This window comes from Cardiocondyla obscurior, linkage group LG19 (genome assembly GCF_019399895.1).
Source record: "Cardiocondyla obscurior isolate alpha-2009 linkage group LG19, Cobs3.1, whole genome shotgun sequence".
Classification (NCBI taxonomy): domain Eukaryota; kingdom Metazoa; phylum Arthropoda; class Insecta; order Hymenoptera; family Formicidae; genus Cardiocondyla; species Cardiocondyla obscurior.
The window spans coordinates 843308-869866 of record NC_091882.1 but is presented as its reverse complement, the minus strand read 5'-3'; the positions used below and the strand labels follow the sequence as shown (position 1 = coordinate 869866).

Genomic DNA, 26559 nt, shown 5'->3' with positions numbered 1-26559 from the left:
TAAAAAGAATTGTAAATTATACGTAGAATTTAAAATACTGGACACTACAAAGTGCACGTTTTGCGTGTGTTACGTACTTTTTGACGTGCGAGCGTACGTATGTGTATCAGATAATTATAAATAATAGAATTGAAATTAATCTAAGTACACTAAATAAAATTTAAATCACGCGATAAACCAGAGGTCGATTTGTCGCGCGATAAATCGAAAGTTTATCACGAAATTAACGATCGATAGCTCGCTGCACTGTTGGTGCAAATTGCGAACGGTAGACGTCAGTAGGCACAAGAAGTAAAAGAGACAGCGGGTGTTTCTCCGGAGCAAAATTCTCCGCTTCCCACGAGCCGAGTCAGAATCGTAACTCGAATCCCTGCACGACGTAAACCGAGGCGATTCGCTCAGTCACTCAACCGTCCACCTTCATAATCTTCAAAACGTCCGAGATACTCCGTGCAAAGATCCCATCTCTTTGAGAATCATCTCGAGTCTCTCTCTCTCTCTTTCTCACCCGCTCTTTCTCTTTCTCTTTTCCGCAACTCTGTCTATCTGTTCTCTCTGTTTCGCATGCTGTTTCATTCTCCCATTTTCATTTCTCTATGTTTTGCCATCGCCTTTAAACATCCGTCTCTGTCTGTTGCTTGTTCCTTCTCTCCTCTCGCCTCCCACCCCACCCTGCCGAGTATCTGTGACGTATCGAAAAGTGTCCCGTCCGTGACGAGGAACTTGGTCGTTCGTCGACACGCGAGTGTTTAAAGGACGCGGTGTACCAGCGACGTACAACGTTCATATCGCTGGTTATCCAGGCGCGCGGTGCCGAGCGGCAGGGCAGCGCGGGGATTTCGACGGTGTCGCGCAGACACGGTGGATAATTGCTGCGCGCGACGGATCATCGGAAAACCGGAGTGCGGCGGCGGCGACGAGCTCGCGGTGGCCAACGGCTCTCACCTTCCCGTCGCCGAGGCAAAACAGGCAAAATTCCGACGATTTACGGTCTATGAGCGCCAAGAGTCAGGGGGACCCTGGAGAAGAGCACGTTTCCAGGTGTCACGAGAGTTGATTGCGTCCTTAGTGTCGCCTGTTGAAAGAAAAAAAAAAAAAAAAAAAAAAAAAAAGTAACAAACACGCTCGTTCTCGTTCGCGGAGGAGGGGAGTCGAGACGTAGCACTCTTGACGGTGCTTCGAAGCTCGCAGGAAAATCCACGACGACTCGACGTCGAGGAAACACGCGTGTTAACATCGAGACGATCCCGTCGAAAAACTGTACGCGCCGAGTATTCCGCTGTCCTTCTCTCTTTATCATTTCTTTTTAGCGCAATCTCTTTTTCTCCGCTTAATTTTTTTTTCCCTCTCCTCTCGCTCGTACGATTTGTTTATACCGTTTACAGCGATTTTGCACTCGATTCTCGTCACGCGAGTTCACGAAACTACGAGGCTGTCTATTATTAGCGGTTTTTTGTTTTAGTACAACGACATCCGACGAAATATACTCGGGATAATTTGACGAGTCATTTTAATGTTCGCGTACGCGTGGAACGAAAATATTTCGGCGATCTTCATAGATGTGCATAAAGAACTACTTTACGTTGTTTCAGAAAATAATTGAACATCTCTAGTGTTTGGACAACTTTGTAAATTAAGATTTTATAAATAAAATGTTTATAATTATGCGGTAAAAAGTACTGAGAACCTGGTTTGCAAATATTTTATGGCACGTTATCGTTTTTGTAGGGTAGGAGCAGAGAGCCCTTGCAGCGACATGAAGCGAGCAGCTGCAAAGAAGCTCATTGAACGTTACTTTTATCAGCTTACGGATGGATGTGGAAATCCTCATTGTGACAATCAACATTGTGCCTCTAGTGGCAAAGTATGAATTTATAGTCCTACAACATACTTCAAAAAGAATTAAGATACGATTTATAACTCTTGCACTTTGCTTAATCTCTATAGGTAACTAATCTTACTCCGAATGAAGCAGCTATTCAAGCGATACAATTATTCTCGCAAGAAGCAAGACTTTGCGATGGTACACCCAGTAAGGTCGCTCGGACTACGATAGAGCCTGGACAAACGTCATTAGCTAAAAGTCTACCTGTAAAAAATGTTAATTCTACAAGCTCTGATGAAGGTACTTAGTAAAAATTTTGTTTTTGAAATAAATCGTGTAACTGTTATATCGGGCAAAAATGTGAATATTAATTATTCGTTAGATCGTGAATAATAACGCATATTTTTATTTTATTATTAGGAAAACAAGAGTTATGTCTTACGGAAGCTAAACTTCTGGATATTATAGAAAAATGTAAAGCAAAGGGTTCATATTCTTTATTAATTCGAACTTTGGGAGAAGTGTTTTCCTCTGGAAAAGCATTAAGTCTCAGTTTTCAAAAAACTGAGAAAAGCAATTCCCCTTTGACTGCACTTCTCGAACGAGCACCAGACAGTCTTTTAAGGCCGCCTGCAGATTTGAATAAGGAAGCGGTACGATCTCTTCAAGGGGAGGACAAAGAAAAGGATAGCAGTGATCCATCACCTACAGTTCCTAACGACGATGATACTAGTGTCGATTTACCATCGGTCCGCAGAGCTTTTGAAGCACTTTGGTCTCTGCCAGGTATTAAAAAAAAAAATTTTGTTTTAAATGCTACTTTAACATCGATATCTGTTACTAATTATATTAAATTAAATATTTCTTACCATTTAATTAGGTGAGGTGTTTGAGTCTGCTCTGGTCAATGCGCTAGTCACTTTGGCAAATGATATAGAAATAGATCTGAGAATCTTTCGTATGCGCTGGGACAGTATGGATAGTTTGTTAAATGTATTTCTTATTGTTTTTGAAATTCCGATGCTCGGGAGTAGTGAATACTTAGAATTGGCGCTCCATATGTTGTGTAAAGCTTTAAGCTGTGCACCAGTATTGGCTCAAGCTAAATTGGCACGTGTGTGGGCGAAGCATTGCAAATCGCGACTTCCAAATCTTCTGCAAGCGCTTCAAGAACTCATAACTGTCAAGGTAAATTCTCTCAAATTTATTGATAAGCTTTTGTTTCACTTGAATGAACTCAAAATTACTTATATTAATAATTTTTCGCTTACAAAAAATTTGGTATTATGTTACAGGTTATTGGAGGATCTTTTACACGTGAATGTTGTGTCCAAGATGCAGACACTATTACCGCACCTACAAAAGTTATGAAAATTTTATATTACGCGAGTATGTTGGCTGGTGAATTAGATCCTCCTGAGCTAGTGTTAGGCGATGAGGGCTATGAATCGACTAATAGCGATAAAACCACTTCGCGATCATTAATATCAGGACAGATCCCTCAGGTACCGTCTTCGTTTAATTAATTAAATAATTAAATAAGAATAATTAACTTTATTTTGTGTTCTATTACGTTATTTTTTGAAAATAATTTTGATAATAAATATACACTACAGGATCCATTAGCAACCGAATTAGGAATTACTGCATTGGATGCACGTAAACCTTTCATACCGTTTACTGATTTTTACAATGAACCACTTAGCGATGCCATAGAGATGGACAAAGATTTTGCCTATTACAAAAGCGAAGAACCCATGAAGTTTAGCTTTATGAATTATGCTTTTATTCTTACGCCGGCTACTAAAACTTTAGGCTTATATTATGATAATCGTATCAGAATGTACAGCGAACGACGTATGAGTTTTTTGCAAACTGTTGTCGGACAACCCACTAATCCATATCTCAGATTAAAGGTTTGCTAACTGAAAAATAAAATTAATTAGCTCGAAAATATCAATATACGTTATATAATTTTTTTTATTTATGCAAATAGGTGCGAAGAGATCATTTGATAGATGACGCATTGGTGGAATTAGAAATGGTAGCAATGGAAAATCCGTCTGATCTAAAAAAACAGCTGGTTGTTGAATTTGAAGGAGAGCAAGGTGTTGACGAAGGCGGTGTATCTAAAGAATTCTTTCAACTAGTTGTCGAGGAGATATTTAATCCTGATTTTGGCATGTTTACTACTCAGGTGAGAATTCGTACGACTAAAACTATATAACTATCTCCGATCAGTTTTTTTTTTTTTTTTTTTTTTTGCTCGGACATCTTTAACATCTTTTTGTGATTCTTTGTCATCTAATTCTATAAGAAGTTACTGTTTTATTTTAGGAGGATACGCAAATGACATGGTTCAATCCAACATCATTTGAAAGTGACGCACAATTCACATTAATAGGCATCGTTATTGGTTTAGCGATTTATAACAACGTAATTTTGGATGTACGTTTTCCAATGGTTGTTTATAGAAAATTATTAGGTAGAAAAGGTGGTTTCGCGGATTTAGAAGATTGGAGTCCAACGTTATATCGAACGATGAAAGAATTAATGGAATATACAGGAGATGACATGCCGGAAATATTTATGCAAACCTTCCGAGTTGGTTATAGGTATGTCTTTATAACAATTTAATTTTATACTAAATTTTGTTTTTTGTTATTGCCATTTTTTAATCTTTTTTTTTTTTATATATAGAGACGTTTTTGGATCGTTATCGTTCCATGAGCTCAAGGAAAATGGCGATGAATTATATGTTACACAGGAGAACAAAAAAGAATTTGCCGATCTTTATGCGGATTTCTTGCTTAACAAGTCCGTAGAGAGACAATTCAATGCTTTCAGACGTGGTTTTCAAATGGTCACGGATGAAAGTCCGCTCGCGTTACTCTTCAGACCTGAAGAGATTGAACAGGTATAATTATCGATATAGCATAAAAGATATTTTATCCCAATAATTATTTTAACAAAATTTGTTGTACTTAGCTCGTTTGTGGAAGCAAAATATTTGATTTTGCTGAGCTTGAAGCAGCTACGGAGTACGAAGGAGGTTATACAGTAGATAGCGAAGCAGTACGTAACTTTTGGCGTGTAGCGCATTCTTTACCACCAGAAAGTCAACGGAGACTCCTTCAATTTACCACGGGTAGTGATCGAGTGCCTGTCGGCGGTCTTTCGAGACTCAAGATGGTTATTGCCAGACATGGCCCTGATTCTGACAGGTAATTTTTACATTATTATATTAGTTTTATTTATGATTTGTTCATTATTATTATATATTTTCAGATTGCCAATAGCACACACATGCTTCAATGTATTATTGTTGCCGGATTACAGTACAATAGAAAAACTGCAAGACCGCTTATTGAAAGCAATTAATTATTCGAAAGGTTTTGGCATGTTATGAGCGTGCTTTATCGCTCCTCTTTCTTCCACAGTCTTTCGAATGAGAATTCGAAGTACACGATAAGACTCAATTACTTTTCTCATTTTATTCGTAGCTATATTATTCGAAGGTATTTATCACAATAATCCAAAACCGTGTCAGTGCGCTTAAACATGGAAACATTGCTTGTGCAATATGGATTATCAAAAGGCTCCTAATGTTCTAAAAATTCCAACGAATCAAAGATCGAACTCTTTGTAAAAAAAAAAAAAAAAAAAAAATCCAGATGCTCCTGAAAAATGCTTTGAAACTTGCACTATTGCAAGAATCGCTTGTACCATACTGTGTACTTTTTCTACTAAAATATAGGTAATGAAAACCGATTTCGTTGGCCATTCCGAAATGATTGAGGGAAGAAGTGCAAGAGACATTTTGAAATGCAAGACTGGAATGTAAAAATTGAACAGGATTGCATTATAGAAATAAATATGTAACTTTAGTCAAACATAGTCAACATAAATAGAATGCGTTTCGGGAACTCAATGGTTGCAATCATTACTCGATTTTATTTCACGATATCATTTTGTTTGAACATTATTTCTTTGTTATTAACAAAGTGAATTCAATAACTGTATAACTTTTTCGAAAACAAGTTGTTAATATAAGTTATAACTTTTAATTCAGTTTATATGTATATTTATAACATAAAAAAAATTAAAGAATTGGAATTTTGTAAAATACTTTTTTGTAACATATTTAGCAGTATAATTTTTAGTTTTGTAACTTACATTCAACTTAGATAATACGATAACGTATTTAACTAATTAAATGTGATTAATAGGGGCAAAATTAACCTTGCTAAAAAAAGTGTAACATGTAAATTTTTATTTAATAATATATCAAGTAAGCTTTTAAAAAATTATAAGAGAGACTTTTATTGTACAAAGTTGTCATTTTAATTAAATATACCGTTTAGCTTCCTAAACGCATTTTGATGCTGTAAAGCCGAAAACAACCCTATAAGAAAATACACTGAGCTAATGTCACTTTAAACGGATTTTTTTTCTTTTTTTGTAAAGTAAAGGCGTGAGATAGGCGCTTTTGTATGTACTTTTCTTTCAATTTCTAACGTTTTTCTCATGTATCTTATATCACGATGGTGATTGAATAGTAATGAATAGATATTCAATTTGTATAAACGTTTATAATAGGCAGCTACTTAACGCCTGCCAGAAATTGTCAGTCGTTTTATTGTTATTCACGTGACAATAAAGCTCTCAAAAGGACGTAACATATCTCCTACTTTTTATTAAATAGAAATAATATACATAAATTTTTTATTTAGGTTTTTATATAAGTCTCCTGTTTATTATGTTTTATTTTACTAACTTTTCCTGTAGCTTTCACCATACAAGCAGCAGAAAAAGTCTGATAAGAGTATATAAATAAAAATAAGTTAATAGATATATTTAAAAATTAATTATGTTTTGCTGCTTCCTAATTAAAGAAAGTAATAAAAATTGTAACACTTGTATTTACTGTTATTTAGAGACTACCAAATTGAAAACTTTAACGTGTACTTTACTTACGTAGTACTAATTAACGCCAGCCAATTAGGGGATTTTTCTTATCATCTTTGTAAAGCGTGGAGTCCACGCCGTGGACCTTTCGGAGTCTTTGGATTTTCTCGAGCGCCTTTGGCGCTCCTCTGGTAGGACTTAATGTTACTACTTTTGATATGTGGGTTGTGGTCACGTCATTCTTGCATTGGAGTCTCGTGGAGTAACATAAACAAGAAAAAATTAAAAGGTAATAACGTAAAAATTATTGTATGTATTGTATTTCGAATATTTACGTTTAAATAAATGAAACATTCAATTATGATTTAAAGTGATAGCAAGTCGGAGTTTTACAAAAAATAAATTTCTAACGGAGTTATCATCAATGAGAGAACATTCTAGAAACAAAGAATTTCTACAATAAAAATTATTTTTTTCTATTAATAACTAGAAAAAAACATTAAACTGTTTCTGAAATAAAAAGCAAATTAAACCAAAATTAAAATTAATACATATTGGTAAAAATAGCAAATATTTGCTATTAAAAAAAAAAATTAATACATTACATCATGAGCTAATTTTCTTATCTTACAACATAATTTTCTTGTGTTTTTATTTTATATTTTTTATGAAATTGTTATACCATTAAATAAATTTAATTAATTCAATAAAAGAGTACTTAATATTACTTAAATATGTATTTTTATAAAATATGATAATTTAGAATACAAAGAGATATCTATATTCTATATATACAAAATTTTATTTAAAATAATTCCTGCTTATTTTTTGCAAGAAATACATGAATATTTCTGAAACAACAGAAATGTTTTTTGCAAAACACATCATTCTCTATAACAAAAAAATTCTAAAATATCTTTTAAAAAAATGATTTGTATTAATTTTCTCTAAGATGACTTTTAACAAAGTCCTAAAAACAATAGTTTAAGCTAGGCAAACGTATTATGTGAGCATCTGCTAGATTTTTATTGCTATTATAAAATTTTTAAAGAAGTCACAGCTTTAACAAAAGAAAACAGTATTAATGTGGAAATAATCAGTCATAAATATACATCAATGCAATCTAATATTACATATTAATTTTTAATTTATATTTATGTTATGTAAATAATTTAAATAAATTACACATAGTGCTAGATATTTTGTAGACTTTTTCTTTAATTAAATATTTTTTGTTTCAGTATTAAAATGGCAACATCGGCAATTAACTTATTACAAGAATTGACAATAAAGCAAGGATATATCCCTATTTATGAGTTTATAGACAATTGTATTAATAATAATTCCCATGAATTTAAATATACTGTACGATGCAAACAATTGGTAGCACATGGTACAGGAAATAGAAAAAAAGAAGCAAAACATAATGCAGCACAAAATATGCTTGTGTTATTAAACACAAATAATAAAACTTTCCTACCAATAAAAACTTTATCCTCATCTTTAAAGGAAGACGTAATCCAAAATCCTGCAATGGTCCACGAGACATCTTTATCATCTGAAGAGCCAACCAATTATGTTGGATTGTTAAATGTAAATTTAATGATTGCTTATTTAATTGTTACCACTCGAAAATACTTTATGTAATAAATTTTCTTGTTTTGTACATAGGAGTTCTGTCAGAAACAAAGAATCGAAGGTGTAATTTACCAATTTACCAATGGATGGATTAACACAGATATGCCATTCAGAGTGGAAGTCAGCATAGGATCATTTAAGGAGGTAGGTGTTGGACGATGTAAGCAAAGCGCTAAACAACAGGCTGCAAAAAAAATATGTGAGCGTATAAAATTAAACCAAACATATGATACTAAAAAAATTGATGACATAGAAGTGCTTAAGAATACTATGCAAAAATTAGGTGTAGAAATATTAGATAGTATTAATGAGAAAAAAATTGGAGAACAAATAGAGAAAAGGGGAGTGTCATTGTATCTGGAACATAAGAAGAAAGCTGTTCAAAGCACTGATATGTCTGTAGTAAAAAATGTTCATCTTTTATTCGAGAAAAATTACTCTACTAAAATTTCACATAATTTAAAAGAAAAAATGCGGACTATAAAAACTAAAGGTTTTGTCGATCAAATAGATTTTATCGAAATAGAACAAAGTATCAAGAATGTGTTTAAAGTTGAGATAAAAGAAAAGAGGGTACGTAAAGTTAATGACGATTATTTAATATGCTTGCAATTGTTATCAAATCCTCCAATTACACAAATTGGCATAGGTAAAATTAATTCTATAGCAAAATTTAATGCTATGTATGACCTTATATCAATTATTATGTTATTTTTAAACATTTAAATACTATACTAATCATAAAAATCTAGGAAAATTATTTTTTAATAATTATAAATATGCAATATTATCTTAATTAATTTTAACATTTATTGTTATTTAAGATAAGTTAAATTAAGACAATTTTAATAAAATGCTTATAACAAATGTTACAAATTTCAATAAATTGTTATAATTTATAAAAAAAATGTTAATACAAAGAACAAAATTCATTTATTTCTCCATATGTTCTTTATAGATTATAGTTTTCTGGCATGATTAATAATAACAATTGAAAAACTCACTAACTGATTCTGTATTGAACTATTTTGAACCGATTGAACTGTACTGCTAGAGTGCTGGCGCTTAACTGATATCTGTTGTTTAGCCGGTTTAGCGCCAAAATTCACTTCACTTGTGGTTTATTCTTACGAAGTGCTTACGAAGTTTGATAGTACACGAAGCAGCAGTAATTGCTTGTATTTGTGAGTAATTAAAGATACATAAATTAATTTAAATGTCAGACTTACGGGTTTTGGGCAAGCGATTAGGTCAACGCATTGGCCAGGAGGCAATTGTGGTCGGAAGAATCACAGAGGTAAGTATTTAAGGTTAGGCATATAGTTACCGCATAAACTAAAATATTTTTAAATATATTTTATATCGTTTATCATTAATTAAATAATACTTTAACATGTATATTGTTAATATATTTTTCAACAAAGTTAGAATTTAAACAGTATGAAATAAATCTTTTGTTTTTTCATATTTTGTTTAAAAAAAAAAATCGATAATCAAATTTAAATTTAATCTTAATTTTTTATAAAACGGAATTGCATTTAATATAATCTCTATTAATTTAAATTTGCATTAATAATTCAAAGCATTTTTGGGACAATTCACAGAAAAGCTCTGATGGTATGAGTGCAGAGGTAACAACGACTGATGATGCTCGAATAAATGTGACATTCCTCGAACCATTAGAAAACGTATCAGGATACATAGAAGTGCGCGGTACCGTAAAATCTAAATCTACCATGTCTTGCAATAAATATGTATGCATCTCTACAGACATAACTAATAATTTTGGTGAGTAAATTAATTTTTTTTTTGTTTGATTTATCGAACAAAAATTCTTAACAAAGGTATTATCCATAGATACAAACAGCTACAACACAATGGTGAATATACGCTGTGCGGTCGGGAATGAGTTACAAGACGCATTTTGCAGTGATTAATAAAACGGATTCAAGAACATATACAAATCCTTTACTATGTCACTTTTTTCTTACATTTCTTTTTTCTTTTTACATTCTATTAATGTATCTTCAGTATGTTATCCCTATCATAAAAATAACAAGGAATGCCACAATATAAAAGAGCATTCAAACAAGCATTCTGTCATCTGTACATAAAATCAATCCGGTGGGACCTGATAAGCATAAAAAACATGCAAAACCATGTAACTGTAATAAATAAATTATATCAATAATAATTATATAAAAATATTTAATTATTTTTATCTATAATTTTACCTATGTCACAGTTGCGTTGCGCATATAATCCAAGGATGAACAACGACAATTGCAAGACGTTACAGGACATTCAGTATGTTGCCTGAAATACACAAAGAACAGAAATTATTACATGTGTCTATGATTCAAGCATTAATGTAACATATACTTATGATTTAGAATAAATTTTGCATCTTTACCGAAACCACTGTGCTATATGTTCGCTATGTCCGCCGTGTTTACATGTTAGACACCACGAAAACCAGCTATTAAATTCGGTAAGTTTGGTATTACATTCCTCATTTCTAGTACCACCAGGACTGGGAGCTGTTTGTAATCCGCTAACAGTGCCTATATGCATTAAACATATTGCACAACGCGGTAAAGGTTTACGGCAATTCGGACATGCCGTCATCTGTAATTGAAGGCGATAATAATATAAAGTAAAAGGTTTATCGTAAAAAAAAAAAAATTTTGACATAATTATATAATTTATACAAGAGTATATTATTAAAGAGCAAAAACCTTTAACTTATTCGGAGTGCTGCCCAATCTACCAAATGGGACTCTTGCCCTGCTTAATCCTTGCATAGAGGCCGATATACTTTTGCCACAGAAATGACAAGATACATGTATCTGTTGTGGTGGTTTCTCCTGCGGTGTTGAAGATCTCATAGCAATGTCAAATTTGGCTCTTTGAAACCATAATTTCCATGCATTCAAAAGATGTCTGTAACTATAACAATAATATAAAATAAATATCTGATCTTATCTTAAAAAAATTACATTAAATCGAGTAGAATTAATCGTTGCTTTTCCGCGATACATATTGGTTTTCTTGTTTGACTTATTTCGTATCATGAGAGTAAAAAAAAAAAAATCGTAATTTAAAATCAATTAAAAAAAAAATATATATATATATACATATATTAGTAGAAAAAAAAAAACTTGATTATAATACCTCGTAATCCATACTTGGACTTGATTTTCTTGAAGCAATTTAGGCGGAAAAGTTCTAATAGCAATAAGAGTACAACTTTGAACATCCGAAGTGATTTCCAAGTATTTACTCAATAACTGTATACTTTCTATGCTCGTACCTAAAATACGAGAATATGTTATAAACATCCATTAAATATTATACATTTATAAAAATATAAAAAATATATGTCACACAACCTGTAACTAAGAAGCCCGTTAGATCTCCGTCTTCAATTACCTTCTGGGTCAGTTTTTTCAAGTATTCATGCAGTTTATTATCCGATAAAAACATGAGAGCGAATGCTACTCGATCTTCGACAGCCATGCCATTTTCGTTCTGCAATATTAAGTTTATTAAGTGGCTAATATCAATTCTATCAATCCATCTTAGCGTGTTTATGAAGACTTACAAGTACACTTTCATAAGAATCGTTATCCGCGGTTAGAAAACCAAATGTCGCTCTAAGATAAGGATCCAATAACTGAGATTTAGATTTTTGACAGGATTCTCTCCACAACGTGGTACGTTCTTCAGAGAATCCTGACAATGCCATGGCGACCATATTCAGAATAGTCGTTTGCTTTTTGCTAGCACCTCGATTTAAAATGTCTATAGCCTGTCTTAAACAAAGATTAAATACTGCAAATGCAGCTGCTTTCGCATATGCACCTTCTTTTTCGAGCTTCTCTAGATACGCGTTATCATAAGCCGTATTAGTTTCTCTGTCAAATCGTAAACCGCACAGAAGAAGACTTTTTTCTCTATCCGATGATCTGCAATTAAAATTATATTAAATATGTAAACTTTGAAAGTTTCTTAGAATATTTAAACAATGATTACCTGTAAACTTTTGTCATATAGCCCGAACCTATATCCGTCCACGAACGATGGATTACTTCTGTTTTTAAACCATTGACTGAGTTTTGCTGATCCAATTTCAAAACTGTCCTATGTAAATATTGAAAGCAATTTACTTACATGTATATGTAATTCGTCAATTATAAAATTGTAGATTTACCTAACACCAGGATGTTTATTATCAGGATTCTGTATAGTGCCGTCTTCTACTAAAGACCGACTCAGGTACAACCATTGCCATAAATTCTTTAAAGTTTCGTTTTCGGCTACATCGCCATTATGAGCTAATTCTGGCTGCAAATGCATGCACAAATACAATTACATACTAAGTATATTACTTTAATTACATACTAAATGTAATTAAAATTAAAAATAAATTAAAAGCAATAAAAAACGAAACTAACATAAGTTAAAAATAAAATAAAAATTTAAAAAAAATTTGAATATTTTCATGAATTGTTGTAGATTGTTAATTTACTTACAAGCAAGCCATATTCAAACATAGCACGCCTCTTAGTTAAAACTGAAATATCATCTAATTCCTTATAAACGCTATCTTCACTGTGTATATATTTAAATGATTTAAAAGCGCAATTCCACATAAGACACGATCGAGCGGACCAATTAAGCGTTATTCTCTCAGATACCGTATAATCAGTTACGCCTGTAAAATAAAAAAAATATTTTAGTAATTTTTAATAATATCACAATAAATTATCATTTAAGATAAGATGTCGTCAAACACCTTGCTGTGATATCGCCAACAATCGATTTTCATCGGTTGGATGCCATGAAAAACTTATGGGACTATGCCATGGCGGTAAAACAACTCTTTCTAAAACACCCGGTTCAGTATCATCTGCTCCACAATATTGAATGTCAAATAAATGGAGACCAACTGTAATAAGAAAATTAATGCATTCTTTTTATTTTTATAGGCAAAACTTATGTTTCAATAAAAACTTCAAGAAAACTGTACATATATGTATACATGCATTATGTTAAAACCATATGTATTATACCAGAATCTTTTTGTAATGTGCCAATTAGATTTCGTCTAGTAGGACACCACAAAACTTTCGTCACCTGTCGTTGTGGCATTATAGTAACAATCGGTTTTTCGAAGCATCGAGTATCCCAGATTGTAATCAGATTATCGACATGCGACAGTAATTGATAATTATTATGCGGATTTACTGATAAATTATATATTGCTTTTGTAGGCGTAACGTTTATCACTTTTGCGGAATCTAAAAAAAAAAAAAATGTAAGTTATGATAGAAAAATAAAAAATATTAAACAAAAATTATATCTTTTACCCGTCTACCTCTAAAATCAATAACTTTTAACTGCTTGTTATTAACACCAAGAGCCAGACACCTCGGTTCATGTTTAAACCAAGTGGCGGAATGTACGGTTTCTGATATGCCGGCTTCTATTACAGGTCGTTCAGATCCTTTTGGGCAATGATGCACATCCCAGAGTAAAACAGAATGTTCCTTGCTATGTTTGTCCAAACCTGACATAATCAGATGGGTGTCTACAGGATTCCAGGCAACAACATTGCACGACCGCATGTATTTTGGAACTAGAATTTTATCGAGATATAGAAAATAAGTGACAGAATTAGCGAAACATAATTCTGCTCAATAACAATATAGGATAGTGATATGTACAAAATTCTTTGCCAACCAGGCCTTGATAATCAAACTCTGGCGGGCTAAGAGTACTCAATACTATCTTTCCATTTGCATGGCCGCTAGCCACGATATCTGGCTCTGGTTGCGGATATAGATCGATGCATTTCGCATAGCTGTTGATGGTGATGGAGCAGACTAGCTCGGCAACGGAATGCTCCGAAATCTGTAAATCTACAATAGCGAAAAAGCAATCTGTAACATCGTTTTTTTTTTTTTTTTAAGCGTAATCTTAGTGTATTTTTGAAAGAAACTTACAGGTTTGATCGGTTTCCCTTACGCTGTTATCACGCAGCCCGATTTCATAGAGGTTTAACACCGCTTCGCCGTCCCACGTAATGAATCGGTCCGAATGAAAGGGGGACCAGAGCACGTCCCCCTTTGGGCGGCTCATTTCTTTTTCTCTGCTTTGTTATCACTCTTCTGTCATAAAGCCGAGTAACATCGCGTTACTGCGCGACCGCCAGCATCGCGCGTCGTTCACATTCAATGTGTACGTCCACCGGATTTACAACTCTGTCACGCAATATCCGTCCAGTCCACAAACATGCTAAATGCCAAACGTTCGTTATTCTCGACCACGTTTGTTACGGCAATGCGTCCCTCGTGGAGCATGCCCTTTGGATTCCGATGTTTACGTTTATCATGCCTCCCGTCCCTCCTGACTCGTCTCCTCACGCGGGAGTTTGCTCAAGCTCGTGAAGTAAGCTTACTTCATGGCTCTAACGATAAGTATTTCACGTACGTGAAGAATCAAGATGGCTAAGTCGCGCGATCGTCGCCTGCGTTCGTGAAACATCGCGGTTTTTACTGAACGACGACCAGCTGATTCTTCTCACTTTGTGAGATAATTGATATCCTGATAATGAAATAACGCGAAATAAATCACTTTCGCGAGCAATAATAACGCTGGTCCGTATTTATAAACTCATAAATCAGATTCACTTTCTAAAGCCGAATGTACTAAATTTTCTGAACGCAATAATGTATTATCTCGGAGATGAGAAAAGGAAGAGAAGTGAAGAGAAGCGAAAGGGAAGGAGGAGAGGGCGTCAAAAAATTGTTATTTGTCACACAGAGTGTTTTCTCAAATTTCTGGAAAGGCGTGAGAGGTACGGTATCTATTTCGAGCGCGTAAAAAAAATCGATATAAGAAAATCAAGTGACGTTACTCGTCCGGTGACCACGAAAAGTCCGAGTGTGCAGGTTACTTAGGTTAGTTTCATTAGCAAATTGACAGATTTTGATCACAAAGTTGTAATATGCAATACTTAACTGAATAACTGTCAAAGAGAATAATGTCAGGAGAATAATGAGCGTTATGTGATTTTATGCCCGTTAAAGTGTAAACCTCTCTTTTTATTTTTAGTGTTGATTGTGAAACGTGTAAGAAGGCACTCAGAGAAATAGAAATTTTAACTCTTACGAGATTACTTTATCGATTTTCCTAATTTTCTTGTTTTAATATGCTTCATTAATTACGTGAAATATGCTTGTTCTTAATATAAGCAATCGATGCATTTAAAAAAGTGAATCTGACTCAACAATTAATTTTTATGTATCGTTCCGATGAGTTTTCGTTGACGGGAGTTATCCTGTAATTAAAACTAAATTACAGGCACAGGCTTTTTATTGTTTGGTGGTATTTTACTGTTATACAGTCTGTACCAGCGCCCTCGTAAATCGATAAAGCAGGAACGATTGCTTACGCTAAAATCAAGAGGACTTTGCTCCTCGTTTTAATTATAATTATTTCACATTTAACATATTAATGTATCAATGTATGTGTTTAAATAAAAATTAAAAAAAAAAATTTGTTTGAAAAAACCGATCCATTTAAAGTTGCAATAATATTTTAATGCTCATTTTCTGCTGACGTTTTTGCAGATTTTTTTCACGTAATGAATATTGATTAATTCACGTTGATTAATTAGGAACTATTCGATAAATGTATACGTTACGCGCGCATGTAAATTCGTAGTTAATTAAAGTTAATTTCTTATTGACTCTGCTATCGTTGAAATAAATATAGACAAACATAATCGTTACAACCGAGATTTATCTTTGCCCTCTTAACCCGTTGTGAAAGACCTGACCTTGGCAGGATAAGTGAGCTACTTTTATTAAGTCTCGTAATATCTGTACATAAATGCTGATAAGAGTTAGTTATGTGAAATTTATTGCTCTAATCACGGTTGTTAACCATATGATTGTCTTACTACATTATTAAAAATGTATCGATTTAATATGTACATCTCATAAATATTAAGTTACAGGATGAATAAACAAATATGATAAAAAACGATGAATAAGGCAGAAGAGGAATACGTTGAGAAAACGTTCGTCTACAAGTTTCCAACATGTACCACGAATCAAGAATACACGCTGGAGATTCCATTAAAAATACCGTACCACGGTTCCATAAAGGAATTAACGCATCGTGTTATGTCGTCGTTCAAGCTACCGTGCTACGTGGAATCGGATTTAATGGAGACCCTGCAGCGTAATATCAAGGAACTCACGCTCCAGTTTCACGACGAGAAGGCGGAGAGATGTATCGAGGCTGCCAAAGCGGGCAATCTCGATTTAGAAGACATAATAAAAAACTGGGAAAAAATATACAAACAGAAGACCGTCGAGTACTCCGATCCCATCGGGACCACGGATGAGGAACTGTTCGCCGCGGCGTATCACAGATTGGTCCATTCTCCGTCTCTGGAGCCGATTTTGCAAGCAGAACATAAATTCGGACGAGACGTTACGGAAGTGATTCAAATGAGAGATACTGATTACGAACATCTCACGCAAAAGTTAGTAACATTTTATTATTTTTGTTCTGCACTTTTGTGTGTATGTAAACGTATACATAAATCATCATGTATCAATTTCAGGCAAACTGACGAAATGCGCGTTGCCGTTGAGACTCTCGAAGCAGGATCTACCGAAAAATCCATTAACGACATGGCTGGCCGTCATTTCGAGGAACAAAGCTTATTGCAGGGTTACTGGGGGTCCAGAATCGACGCTCTGAGATTAGATCAACGACGGCAGTATCGAAATTGGATCATGAGACTGCTCGAAGAGCAGCAAACTAGTATGGTCTCTACACCAATGTAGGTTTTTTTTTTCCTTTCGTTTTAGTCATTAATTTATAAAAAATTTAATGTCATTAAAACAAAAATTAAATTATATATTTTTTTGAGACAGGGGTTCGCCTATGATCCCATTGCCGCCTTTACGTCCAGCTTTAGACAATTTCGTTCACAGTGAGGAGAAACAAACGACAGATTATCCGCTGTTAGAAGAAAGTTTTACCATACATTTGGGATCTCAAATGAAACAGATGCACAACATACGCATATTGACCGGAGACGTGCTTGATTTTTGCCGCACGAAAAATAGCGAGTCTGGGTGCGTCTAATTATTTATATCAAAGTAGAAAATTTGAATTTTTTAATACCTCTGGCAAGGCACATTTTCTTTAATTGATTGCGACGGAAAATAATATTAAATTTAGAATGGATCCAACGCCACAAAGACTGCAAACGGCATTAGGACTGTACTCGAACGATCTCTGTGGATTAGTACTCTTAAGCGACAACCATTTAGGAAGTTACTCTGGAATAACGAAAGGTATTTTAATAATAGTATAAATTGTTTAATTCTTATACGATTCTTGCAAGCTTTAATTTAATTTATCGTTGCAGAATTATGCTCGATATGTCAATTAACCACCGAATTTCATTTTCCTTCTATCGACGAGCAATTGGAAAAAATTCGGGAAGATGTGAAAGACGCCGTTGCTTGGAGACAAGCGCATTACAGAGAAGGAAGCGATTCTCACGTAAGGCAACGATATTAAAAATTTTATTTGTAACTAGCAATGTATTGAATGTAAAATTATATTGTTTATAGGCGAAAAAATCCACGACGAGCAAAAGTCTGCAGACGGGCGATGTTTTTATCACGAGGCATTCCAATTTAGCACAGGTTCACGTAGTGTTCCACATGGTAGTCAACGACTCTTTAAGATCCGGTAAATAATTGTTACCAAGTTATCCGTGCAATAAATTCTAGAGGTAAATATGTATATTAATTTCAGGCGATATCAACTCGAGACATCCTGCTATTCTTGGCTTGCGAAACATTTTAAAGACAGCGTGTTGCAACGACGTGACAACGCTGACAATTCCTGTACTGCTTGTTCACGAAATGTCAGAGGTAACTTATCACTTGGATAATTGAGACGGATAATTCTTAGATAATTAGGCGAAAAATAAACATAATCTGCACTGACGTACCACCGTAGGATATGACGGTCGCTTGGTGCACGAAGCGGGCCGAGCTGGTCTTCAAATGTGTAAAAGGCTTCATGATCGAGATGGCGTCCTGGGGTGGCGCAGAGTTAAAAAATTTGCAATTTCTCGTACCGAAAGTAAGTACGCGATAAGTGGTAATCTACAGAGATTAAAGAAAGGAAAAACTTTGCACTCGTTTCGATAATTATATTATCATTTACAGGGAATGTCGGAGGAGGTGTTCGGAACGTTAGCCACGATGTTACCTAGTATATTTCGAGTGTCGAACCCATTGGTTTTCAAAGCTACCAGCACTCCGCAAACCCCGAAAAAGTAAACGACTCCCTGCCCTTAATTCTGTTATCATGTAATATATATGTTCGAAAGCTGTTATATTTATTATTATATCACGCATATGTGTCTGCAATTAATTGACGAGGGTGTCGCAAAAGATACGGTTCTGTGAATAATAGCACGACTTTAATGAGTTTTTTGTTTATATTACTTTCACACGATTAATTTTTCACTGAGTTGGGGACTGAGACTGATATTAGCTAAAAAAAATGTTCTATATATCTTGAGATTTATTCAATATGCTGCAGTTTTCATCTTTTAATATTAATAAAATCTTAATATGCATTTTACAATTTAATTCCTTATTTAAATTAAAAAGAAATTGCTGTTAATTAATTATACCGTTAACAATGACACAATTATATAATTTCTTTTAGACTTAAGGCCCTGAAAATAATGTATAATATATATTTTTATAAGCATAAATTTTAATGTGCATAAAGACCTAAAAATAATACAAATCTGTAATCAAATGTTAATTTTTAAGTTTTAAGCTTCAAAAATAACGCATAATTTTAGGTGTGATCCACCGATAATTACGACATTAATTACGATGAGACGCGTGAGCAATATTATCGCCATTAGACGCGCGGATCGGAGAGCGAGGTTTATCGCTCTTAGCCCGTATTTTTTATCCTCCGAAACATGGCAGAGCAGATACGTTGTTAACATTCTTCGGACGTGAGTCTTGTCGTGACAAGCAACGTTAAACTCGTCACATCTTAACGGTCCATAAATCTCGCGGATACGGAGATACCGAATCGTTAACGTCCGAATGTCGGACAATAACTGAAAAATACGTGTGATTAATTGTGGCGAAAAGACGTGACAGTCCGTGGGCTGGGACAAATTTACAGTACGCGCGACTCGCTTAATCGCTGGTTTATCAGAAAACGGTGCGTTAGCCTCGGCAATTCTGAACTTCTGACCGGAGCCGGATTAAATTAGCGCTCTGATTCTCTGACCGCCTCATTTTATTAAAAAAGAAAAAAACAAAAAATTACATATTTATCAGAGTGGGATCATTAACCAATACGTGGATTCGATCACGTTCGCCTCTTATTAATTAGCAAGTACTAAATCGTGAAAAGCTAGTCGTCTAAATTGAAACATATAATACAGAATTTAATTATCGATTCGATCGCAGAGTAAAAACATTTTTATCAACGTATTAATGTGATAATATAATTTTCAGATTGAAGACAGCCTCCGTAGTAAAGCATAAAGTCGGTTTGGAGCACCGCGGATTAATCGGAAGTGTACGTGCCGCGGATCGAAGTACGGAGTGCATTGTAATGCAGTTGAATTTTCTGCCCCCCTCTTGATTCGACACTGCAATCTTCGACGAGAGCCGCGGAATTCTTCGTTGCCATTCCATCGGATTGCGGTGCGGAAGGCATAGTTCGCGCTACGTGATTCTGGTGGTGCGATCGGTCGATCGGTGGTCGATCGGGTGCATCGGAGATCAGATCACTTAAAAAGTTGCCGGATAAACTGCTACGTGCACGATGAGATCGCTCGCGTTTTTCATCGTCGTCATCGTTATCTCGCTCGTCTCGACAAAAACGGTGGGTCGTCTTTTTAATTTTGCGGTAATTCCTTTCGGTCCTTTCACTCACGTTAATTGCCAATGAATAAATGTTTTACAATTTACCGGGTGAATTTTTCGACGCCACTTTCGTCGTTCGCGTCGCGAGTATCAGCTTCCGGTTGAATATCAGTTTATCGCTTCTTCTTTTTAATTTCGTTTTCTAGTGGAAACAATCGCGATTTAAACGAGCCTTTAAACTCACGCTCTAAAGTTCTTAATATAATTAATTTTAGAAAGCTTCTTTTTTTTTATTTTCGACATTACGAAGTACAGTTAAATCAGTGTTACGTTGGCTTCGGTATTTTTAAATATCGTTTAATCGCGCACGAGTTCGAGTAACCGAGACGAGGTGTTTGCAGGTCGACCTTTCATTTCGGAAACTAAAGAAAGAGGACTTCTTCGTGAGAATGCAGAATCAGATCAATTTAAAGGAAGTGACAGATCTCAACCTCAGGGGCAACGAGTTCGACAGCTTTCTGGACTGCTCTACGAATCTGACGTCGCTGAAAACGCTGGACTTGTCTCAGAATCATCTCCAGCGATTTTTTTTTCTGTGCAAAGAGGAATACAACTTGCAAGAATTGAACGTAAGCCACAACAAGCTGGAATACATCGACGATAATGCTCTTAACAACCGGATACCGAAACTGAAGATACTAGACCTTTCCTTCAACAAGCTCACTGTCGTCAACGAAACTATGTTACAACACTTCACGGTAATTTTACAAAAAAAAAAAAAAAAATTTTATACACGCCAAAAATTTTTTTTTACCAAATCTTTCACGGAGAATAATTTCATCATTATTTTCCTTTCTCTTCGCGCATGCATTGCCGCGAAATATATCATTCGGCGAACTCTCTTTCAGATCCTCGAATATTTATCTCTGTCCAACAACCCGATAAGCGACGGAATACACGAGGGCGCGTTTTGGAATTTAAAGGCGCTGAAGCACCTCGACTTGAAAAACATATCCGCGCCGTACTTCTCGTCAGACTTCTTCAAGACCTTAGGAAACTTGTTGGTTTTGGATTTATCTTGGAACCCAATCAGCACGATACCTTTGTTACCGATCTACTTGCAAGAGCTGGATCTGTCCGGCACGCAAATAATAAACCTCGGAAACCTGTACCTACCGCAGTTACGAGAACTACGACTGAACTACATGCCGAACGTGACGACGTTGGTACTGAATGATTTCGAGACTCTGATAAACCTGGAAACGTTATCGCTAATCGGTTGCAAGCGGCTGGTTCACCTCAGCCTTTGGTCGCAGATCGGCATCGTTTTGCCACGGCTGCAGCGCCTTTTAATAAAGGACTGCGGCTTGGAAACCTTAGGCGTCGAACTGCGCCCTTTAATGCAACGGACTCCCGTCGTCGAACTGGAAAATAACCCTTGGAATTGCGACTGTAAATTGGAATGGCTCGGCTTATTAAATTCGACCAGGAATCTCAGCAGAGATATCAGGTAAAATATCGACCAAGAAATTTACTCGCAGTTGATACAAACTGCTACCAATATCATTACAATTTTTTTTTTGTTAGAAACAAAGTTTTCAATGCATTTATCCATTTGCATAATTTAATTTCAATTAGTTTTAATATTAAAAAAAAATAAATATCATAAATATCTTTTTTACATTTTAATAAAAATACGTTTCAAGACATTACGATGGCAATGCAGCGACCACGCAATAGTTTATCAAGCTTCAGCCTTATTTCCTCAGATGTCTCGAGAACTTCTATGACGAGAGATCTCGTACTACGATCAAAGTCATTCATAACGAGTTCAATTTTTAAATCATACATTATTAAATTAATTAATATTTTTCTTATTGGGGAAATAAAAAAAAAAATAAAAAATAAAAAATATAAAAAAAATGTAAATGCTATAAAAATATGATCGCCGTTTATCATTTATCATATCTTGTCGTTCGCAGAGATGCAAGAAAGTAATTAATTATTTTATTAAACTTGCACGACAGATGCCACGCACCGGATCGGCACTACGCCAAGTATCTGGCCGAAATACCGAGCTACGAGCTGCAATGCGAATACGGCTCGTCGGTCATCTACACGGTTCTGTGGACGGGCCTCTCAATATTGATCGTCGCCGTGATCGTCGCCGCGGTCTTGCTTCTCCTCAAACGGCCAATAAGCCAGTGGAGTTTCAAGGGAAGGAACAGGGACACTGTCACGTACAAAAACGTCGTCGAGTCGAACAATGATCTGGTGCGAATACTAGCGGTGTCCGAGGCGCACGAGCGCAACGAAGAATGAAGCCAAATTGAGATTGGAAAGAGAAGGAACAACGCAGACGGGTAAACGGAAAAATCGTCGGGTCGGCGACGAACGTACCGACGAATTCTTTTCCGAAAAGAAGCCTCGTTATGTCTTGTGTAATAGCGTAGAGTAATTGACCGCACGAGAAAATCGTTCCAGCATGTTGGTCCACTTTTCTTTTCCACGTTGACGTATGTACGTCGCTTCGCAGGATGTAAATGAACAATGTATAGATCGGATTTATCTCGCGACGTTAAAATCCCGGGAGCGATAAACTAAAAATATCCGGTTACAATAATCAATTCCGATTTCTTTGATGACGTAATATCTCGCGTTACCCACGTGCATCGAAATAAATTGCAATCAAACGAAAAGGAGCCTCTCGTGCCTCGCGGACCCGAATGATCTAATAATTGAGCGCCGGAGCGACTTCAACAATAAAATCTGAAACTTCTGCGGTCGAATAAAACGTCTTTTTTTTCTTTTTTTTCCTGACCGGTAAGAATCGGTGCGTTTTGAAAACCCCTTTACCTTTGTTCCGCGTGGCGCGTCCGTTGCCGTGGCACAAAAGAAAAGCGGATACAAAGAACGCAATGGCTCATTTGCCCTGAATGACGGCGAGATTCTCTCTTCCGCGTAACGACGCGGCAACGCGTGGCCGTACGCACGAATTATCATGCGTGGCATCTTGAGAAACGCGCACGCAACTAATTGAAATGCTACGAGATTCCGCCAGAACGGGTTCCGCTCTCGGGGCAACCTTCCGATCGGCGAGCAAAAAAGAGAGTTCCTTTTAAAATCGAAGTCAACCCTGAACGCGAGCCTCGTTCCGACGTCTATCGAAAAGTAATAAAAGATGTTTCTCAAGCGTCGTCCGCTCCGAGGAGCACGGATTGTTAATGAATCGAGGACCTCTCGAGGTCCGCCTACCGCGGGAAGGTAAAAGGAAACGTGGCCAAACGCGCCGGGTGATCCACATATTGCACGGTGCGTCGGGAGGAATTTTTCAATCGCCAGATCACGGCGCACGTCAACGCTTATTTCAACGTAACGAGCTCTGTTCTTACGTCACAATGACGACGACCGAGCCTTTACGTATGCACTCGATACTCTGGTCGTTGATGAAACGTTAAAGTGTAGGGCGTTACGCGTTCCGTTCCAAGAAGGGGCGCAATATTGGCGTGTTATGCGATGAGCCAGCAAATGGTGCTATGAAGATCGTCAGTTTACGTGACGTGCACCGTGATCGCGTGCGATGTAGCGATCAGCCTTTGTATCGAAGTATGATCTTCCTATGGGAGAACCTATTGGGTTACGCCCGAGCAGAAAGAGAGAGCCCTTTCCCCCTGTCCCCCCCACGGGCGAGGATGTCGTATTACCGGGGGAGTCACAACATGCAAAGAGAGGAGCGCGAGAAATCACTGAGAAAGAGGACGCGCCGCGCCTCCCTCTCGAACGGAAGTCTGCGATTACAATAACTCTCGACGTTGGGATTTGCACGCCTAGTTCTCTTTCCAATTCCATAGACGACGCGCGCCCTTTTCTCCTTCTTAGAATAAAAAAAAAAAAAAAAAAAGAAAGAAGAAAAAAAAAGAAAAAAAAAACGCGACGTGGACCTTCGTCCATTTGCTCCGATACCTTCTTACCACTTAATTCGAATTGATTTAATTTGTCGAAAAAATCGCGCTTGCCTCGAATTTAATTCGGCCTCTGTTAACGAGGAAAACACCAGTGCTCTCCGTGCGCGTACGGTGTATCTTTTTTTATACACCGCAACATCAATTTAAACTGGTGAAAACTGCATACCTACCATTTTCCACCTGGAGCGCGAGTAAAGCGATTGAACGTAGCGGAATATTTTTTTTCCATCTACCGGAGAGAGCGGGCATGGACCGCGAGAAGCGAAGGGAGGTCGATTTCGATAGTAAGAGAAGGAGGTGGAGGAATGAACGATAGAGGCTCTACCCTCCTCACGCGGCGGTATCGGATGTCCGTAATTCGAGATTCCGTGCAAGCCAATTTGGCGAGAGCCGACGGAAAAATAATACACCGCCTACCAGCACACGGGAACAGATCGCGAGAGCGTGCGGAGGCGAATTTTGAACGGTCAATGCGAAACACGTGGGCAGACCATGTCGGAGAATATCGTGTTTCGGGCCCGTGAAGAAGATCCCGTCCCCGGGCGGCCTTAAGACGTCCGGATAACCACGCGGTGGCGTTTGCTTGGAAAAGCAGCGTGGGCGATATTGCATGCTCGTACCTGACGACGGTCCGGGGATACTTGTTCCCGAGTATTTAGCCGAACGGATACATATCGACACTTCGGGGCAACAAAAGTATCCCTCTCCCGGCGCTTGAGAGCCAAACGAATCGTAAGCACGTTTCATCGTGCAGATCGGACTCCGGCTCACTGACAAATTTTTATTTTACTAAACTACAACGGATGCCGAAAAATCTGCCCCGTTACCGTAACAGCTTAATTTATCATAATTTATGAACTACGTTTCGTGTTTCATAAAACTTGAGCGTACTTTTAATTTAATCATCGTTTATTAAAGCGCTCCCCGTGCCGTACCTACATTCGATACGTGTCGTGCACGCGGTTCTACTTTTTTTTTTTCTCCTCTTTTTTTTTTTTTTTTTTCACACACGACGGTAAGTTTTTCTGAACAACAGGAAAGTTTCCCCGAGACATGCACTTCGTTAATCAAGCGCGACTTGGTGCTCGGCGAAACATATTTTTGTAACGGCCCTCCACATTACGATTCGTTAAGCCAGCGTCTGCATTAACTAAGCTAATCCCTTAATTACACTCCTCTTATTTCTCCGCCGTTTCTTCTCTCCCGCCCTTCCGGCGGCGACTCTCACGCTTCCTACATCATCCTTCACTCGGTAATTAAAGAATTTGATGAAGTCTCGCGGAGTGCGTACGCGGAAAAAGGCACGTTGCTTACACCAGCGAGCATGTAACTTTCGCACGCGTTACTCGGCATGATATACAACAATTGCCTTGCAAGCCGCCGCGGCTTAATCGATTTAATTAGCGTAATCGACGAGTAATTATCGATCGAAACAGCTGCCCTTCGCGCGTTTGATAACGGGATGTCGAACCGCGATGGGCGCGCGACGCAATTTTCACCGCGTCAAATTTAATAACAAAAGAGTTTATTCGCGCGAGGTGTATCTCGCGAATAATTGGCGACCCTCCTCGGCGATTCGCGGGCAGAACCTCACCGTATCAACGCACCGTAACGGACATCTGTCTTCGTTGCGCGTTAAAGCGCGTTGCGCTTTACGAGACCGCCGCGTCGAAACGCACGTTTTGCGCCTCGACCGAAAACGGCCGCCAGAGAGAGAGAAAAAGAGAGAGCGCCCGCCGATTTTCGCCGGCAGGGTTTTATCTGATTAAACCGACGTAGAAACATGGGGTTATACGTGTAAGCTTTCCAGGCCCGTCTATGGGGAGAGGCCGAACAAATGAATAATGAAAATAAAACCCTGGTGATGCTATCGGTAAGCACCACGGGATTACGTACGCATCAGCGCGCCCGCGATGAACTTATATTATGGAACCCCCGTACATGCGAGCCGCACACCACGCGCGCGTTAATGCGCGCGTGTAAGTGCGTGAATGAGGGAGCAAGCGTGTAGGTGCGTGCGTGCGTGCAGCTAAAGAAAAGCAGAAGGCTTTTTCGCGCCGTAAGAGTTCGACAAGTTTCTCGCGGGATGAGGATTTAAATGGCAAATTAGGAACACTTTTGTAACACATTTACATGCGGCGGTTGAAAGGGAGATTTGAGATTCAATTTATAAACAGACGAATTAAAAAGATGTTGCGAGCGCGAAGCAGATCGCCGGGAGTGCGAGGCTCTACTGTCCGATAATGAGGCGCTAGCGATTAAGCCCCCGGCC

The 26559-nt window shown here is 37.0% G+C and overlaps 6 protein-coding genes across 12 annotated transcripts; 5 read left to right on the top strand and 1 right to left on the bottom strand.

The window, feature by feature from the left end:
• Positions 1-252: 252 nt before the first annotated feature.
• On the top strand, positions 253-6499 carry Ube3a (ubiquitin protein ligase E3A). 4 transcript variants are annotated; one of them, XM_070669431.1, is made up of 12 exons: positions 253-969; positions 1729-1864; positions 1948-2125; positions 2246-2611; positions 2706-3013; positions 3121-3330; positions 3442-3741; positions 3822-4022; positions 4163-4440; positions 4526-4742; positions 4814-5049; positions 5114-6499. In XM_070669431.1, exons 2-12 carry the CDS (start codon positions 1757-1759, stop codon positions 5232-5234), a joined length of 2523 nt encoding a protein of 840 aa, XP_070525532.1. In that variant the 5' UTR covers positions 253-969; positions 1729-1756; the 3' UTR covers positions 5235-6499. The 4 variants fall into 4 exon arrangements, with proteins under 4 accessions (XP_070525532.1, XP_070525528.1, XP_070525530.1 ...); XM_070669427.1 differs by having other exon boundaries at positions 253-1041; XM_070669429.1 differs by lacking the exon at positions 253-969 and adding an exon at positions 1112-1260.
• A 149-nt stretch (positions 6500-6648) lies between these two features.
• Positions 6649-9279, top strand: LOC139109994 (protein Loquacious-like). Its single transcript, XM_070669480.1, has 3 exons — positions 6649-7022; positions 7975-8326; positions 8405-9279. The coding sequence occupies exons 2-3, from the start codon at positions 7982-7984 to the stop codon at positions 9095-9097; spliced, it is 1038 nt and encodes a 345-aa protein (XP_070525581.1). The 5' UTR covers positions 6649-7022; positions 7975-7981; the 3' UTR covers positions 9098-9279.
• A 179-nt stretch (positions 9280-9458) lies between these two features.
• On the top strand, positions 9459-10578 carry LOC139110003 (replication protein A 14 kDa subunit). Its single transcript, XM_070669494.1, has 3 exons — positions 9459-9668; positions 9976-10159; positions 10229-10578. Exons 1-3 carry the CDS (start codon positions 9588-9590, stop codon positions 10306-10308), a joined length of 345 nt encoding a protein of 114 aa, XP_070525595.1. The 5' UTR covers positions 9459-9587; the 3' UTR covers positions 10309-10578.
• Mio (GATOR complex protein mio) lies at positions 10318-14883 on the bottom strand. Its single transcript, XM_070669432.1, has 15 exons — positions 14380-14883; positions 14101-14295; positions 13752-14012; positions 13447-13674; positions 13170-13322; positions 12907-13088; positions 12585-12718; positions 12407-12514; positions 11976-12339; positions 11764-11902; positions 11546-11684; positions 11110-11320; positions 10785-10999; positions 10606-10687; positions 10318-10536 (listed from the first exon to the last, which is right to left on the bottom strand). Exons 1-14 carry the CDS (start codon positions 14513-14515, stop codon positions 10606-10608), a joined length of 2547 nt encoding a protein of 848 aa, XP_070525533.1. The 5' UTR covers positions 14516-14883; the 3' UTR covers positions 10318-10536.
• Positions 14884-15046: 163 nt separating this feature from the next.
• Positions 15047-20098, top strand: LOC139109982 (FERRY endosomal RAB5 effector complex subunit 3). Of its 4 annotated transcripts, none has more exons than XM_070669447.1 (11): positions 15047-15233; positions 16398-16931; positions 17013-17234; positions 17329-17532; positions 17639-17754; positions 17829-17965; positions 18037-18157; positions 18224-18342; positions 18431-18556; positions 18643-18752; positions 19969-20098. In XM_070669447.1, exons 2-11 carry the CDS (start codon positions 16426-16428, stop codon positions 20096-20098), a joined length of 1791 nt encoding a protein of 596 aa, XP_070525548.1. In that variant the 5' UTR covers positions 15047-15233; positions 16398-16425. The 4 variants fall into 4 exon arrangements, with proteins under 4 accessions (XP_070525548.1, XP_070525545.1, XP_070525547.1 ...); XM_070669444.1 differs by having other exon boundaries at positions 16392-16931; XM_070669446.1 differs by having other exon boundaries at positions 15047-15336.
• A 103-nt stretch (positions 20099-20201) lies between these two features.
• LOC139109989 (leucine-rich repeat-containing protein 4B) lies at positions 20202-23116 on the top strand. Its single transcript, XM_070669458.1, has 4 exons — positions 20202-20341; positions 20724-21080; positions 21231-21832; positions 22350-23116. The coding sequence occupies exons 1-4, from the start codon at positions 20282-20284 to the stop codon at positions 22642-22644; spliced, it is 1314 nt and encodes a 437-aa protein (XP_070525559.1). The 5' UTR covers positions 20202-20281; the 3' UTR covers positions 22645-23116.
• Positions 23117-26559: the final 3443 nt, after the last annotated feature.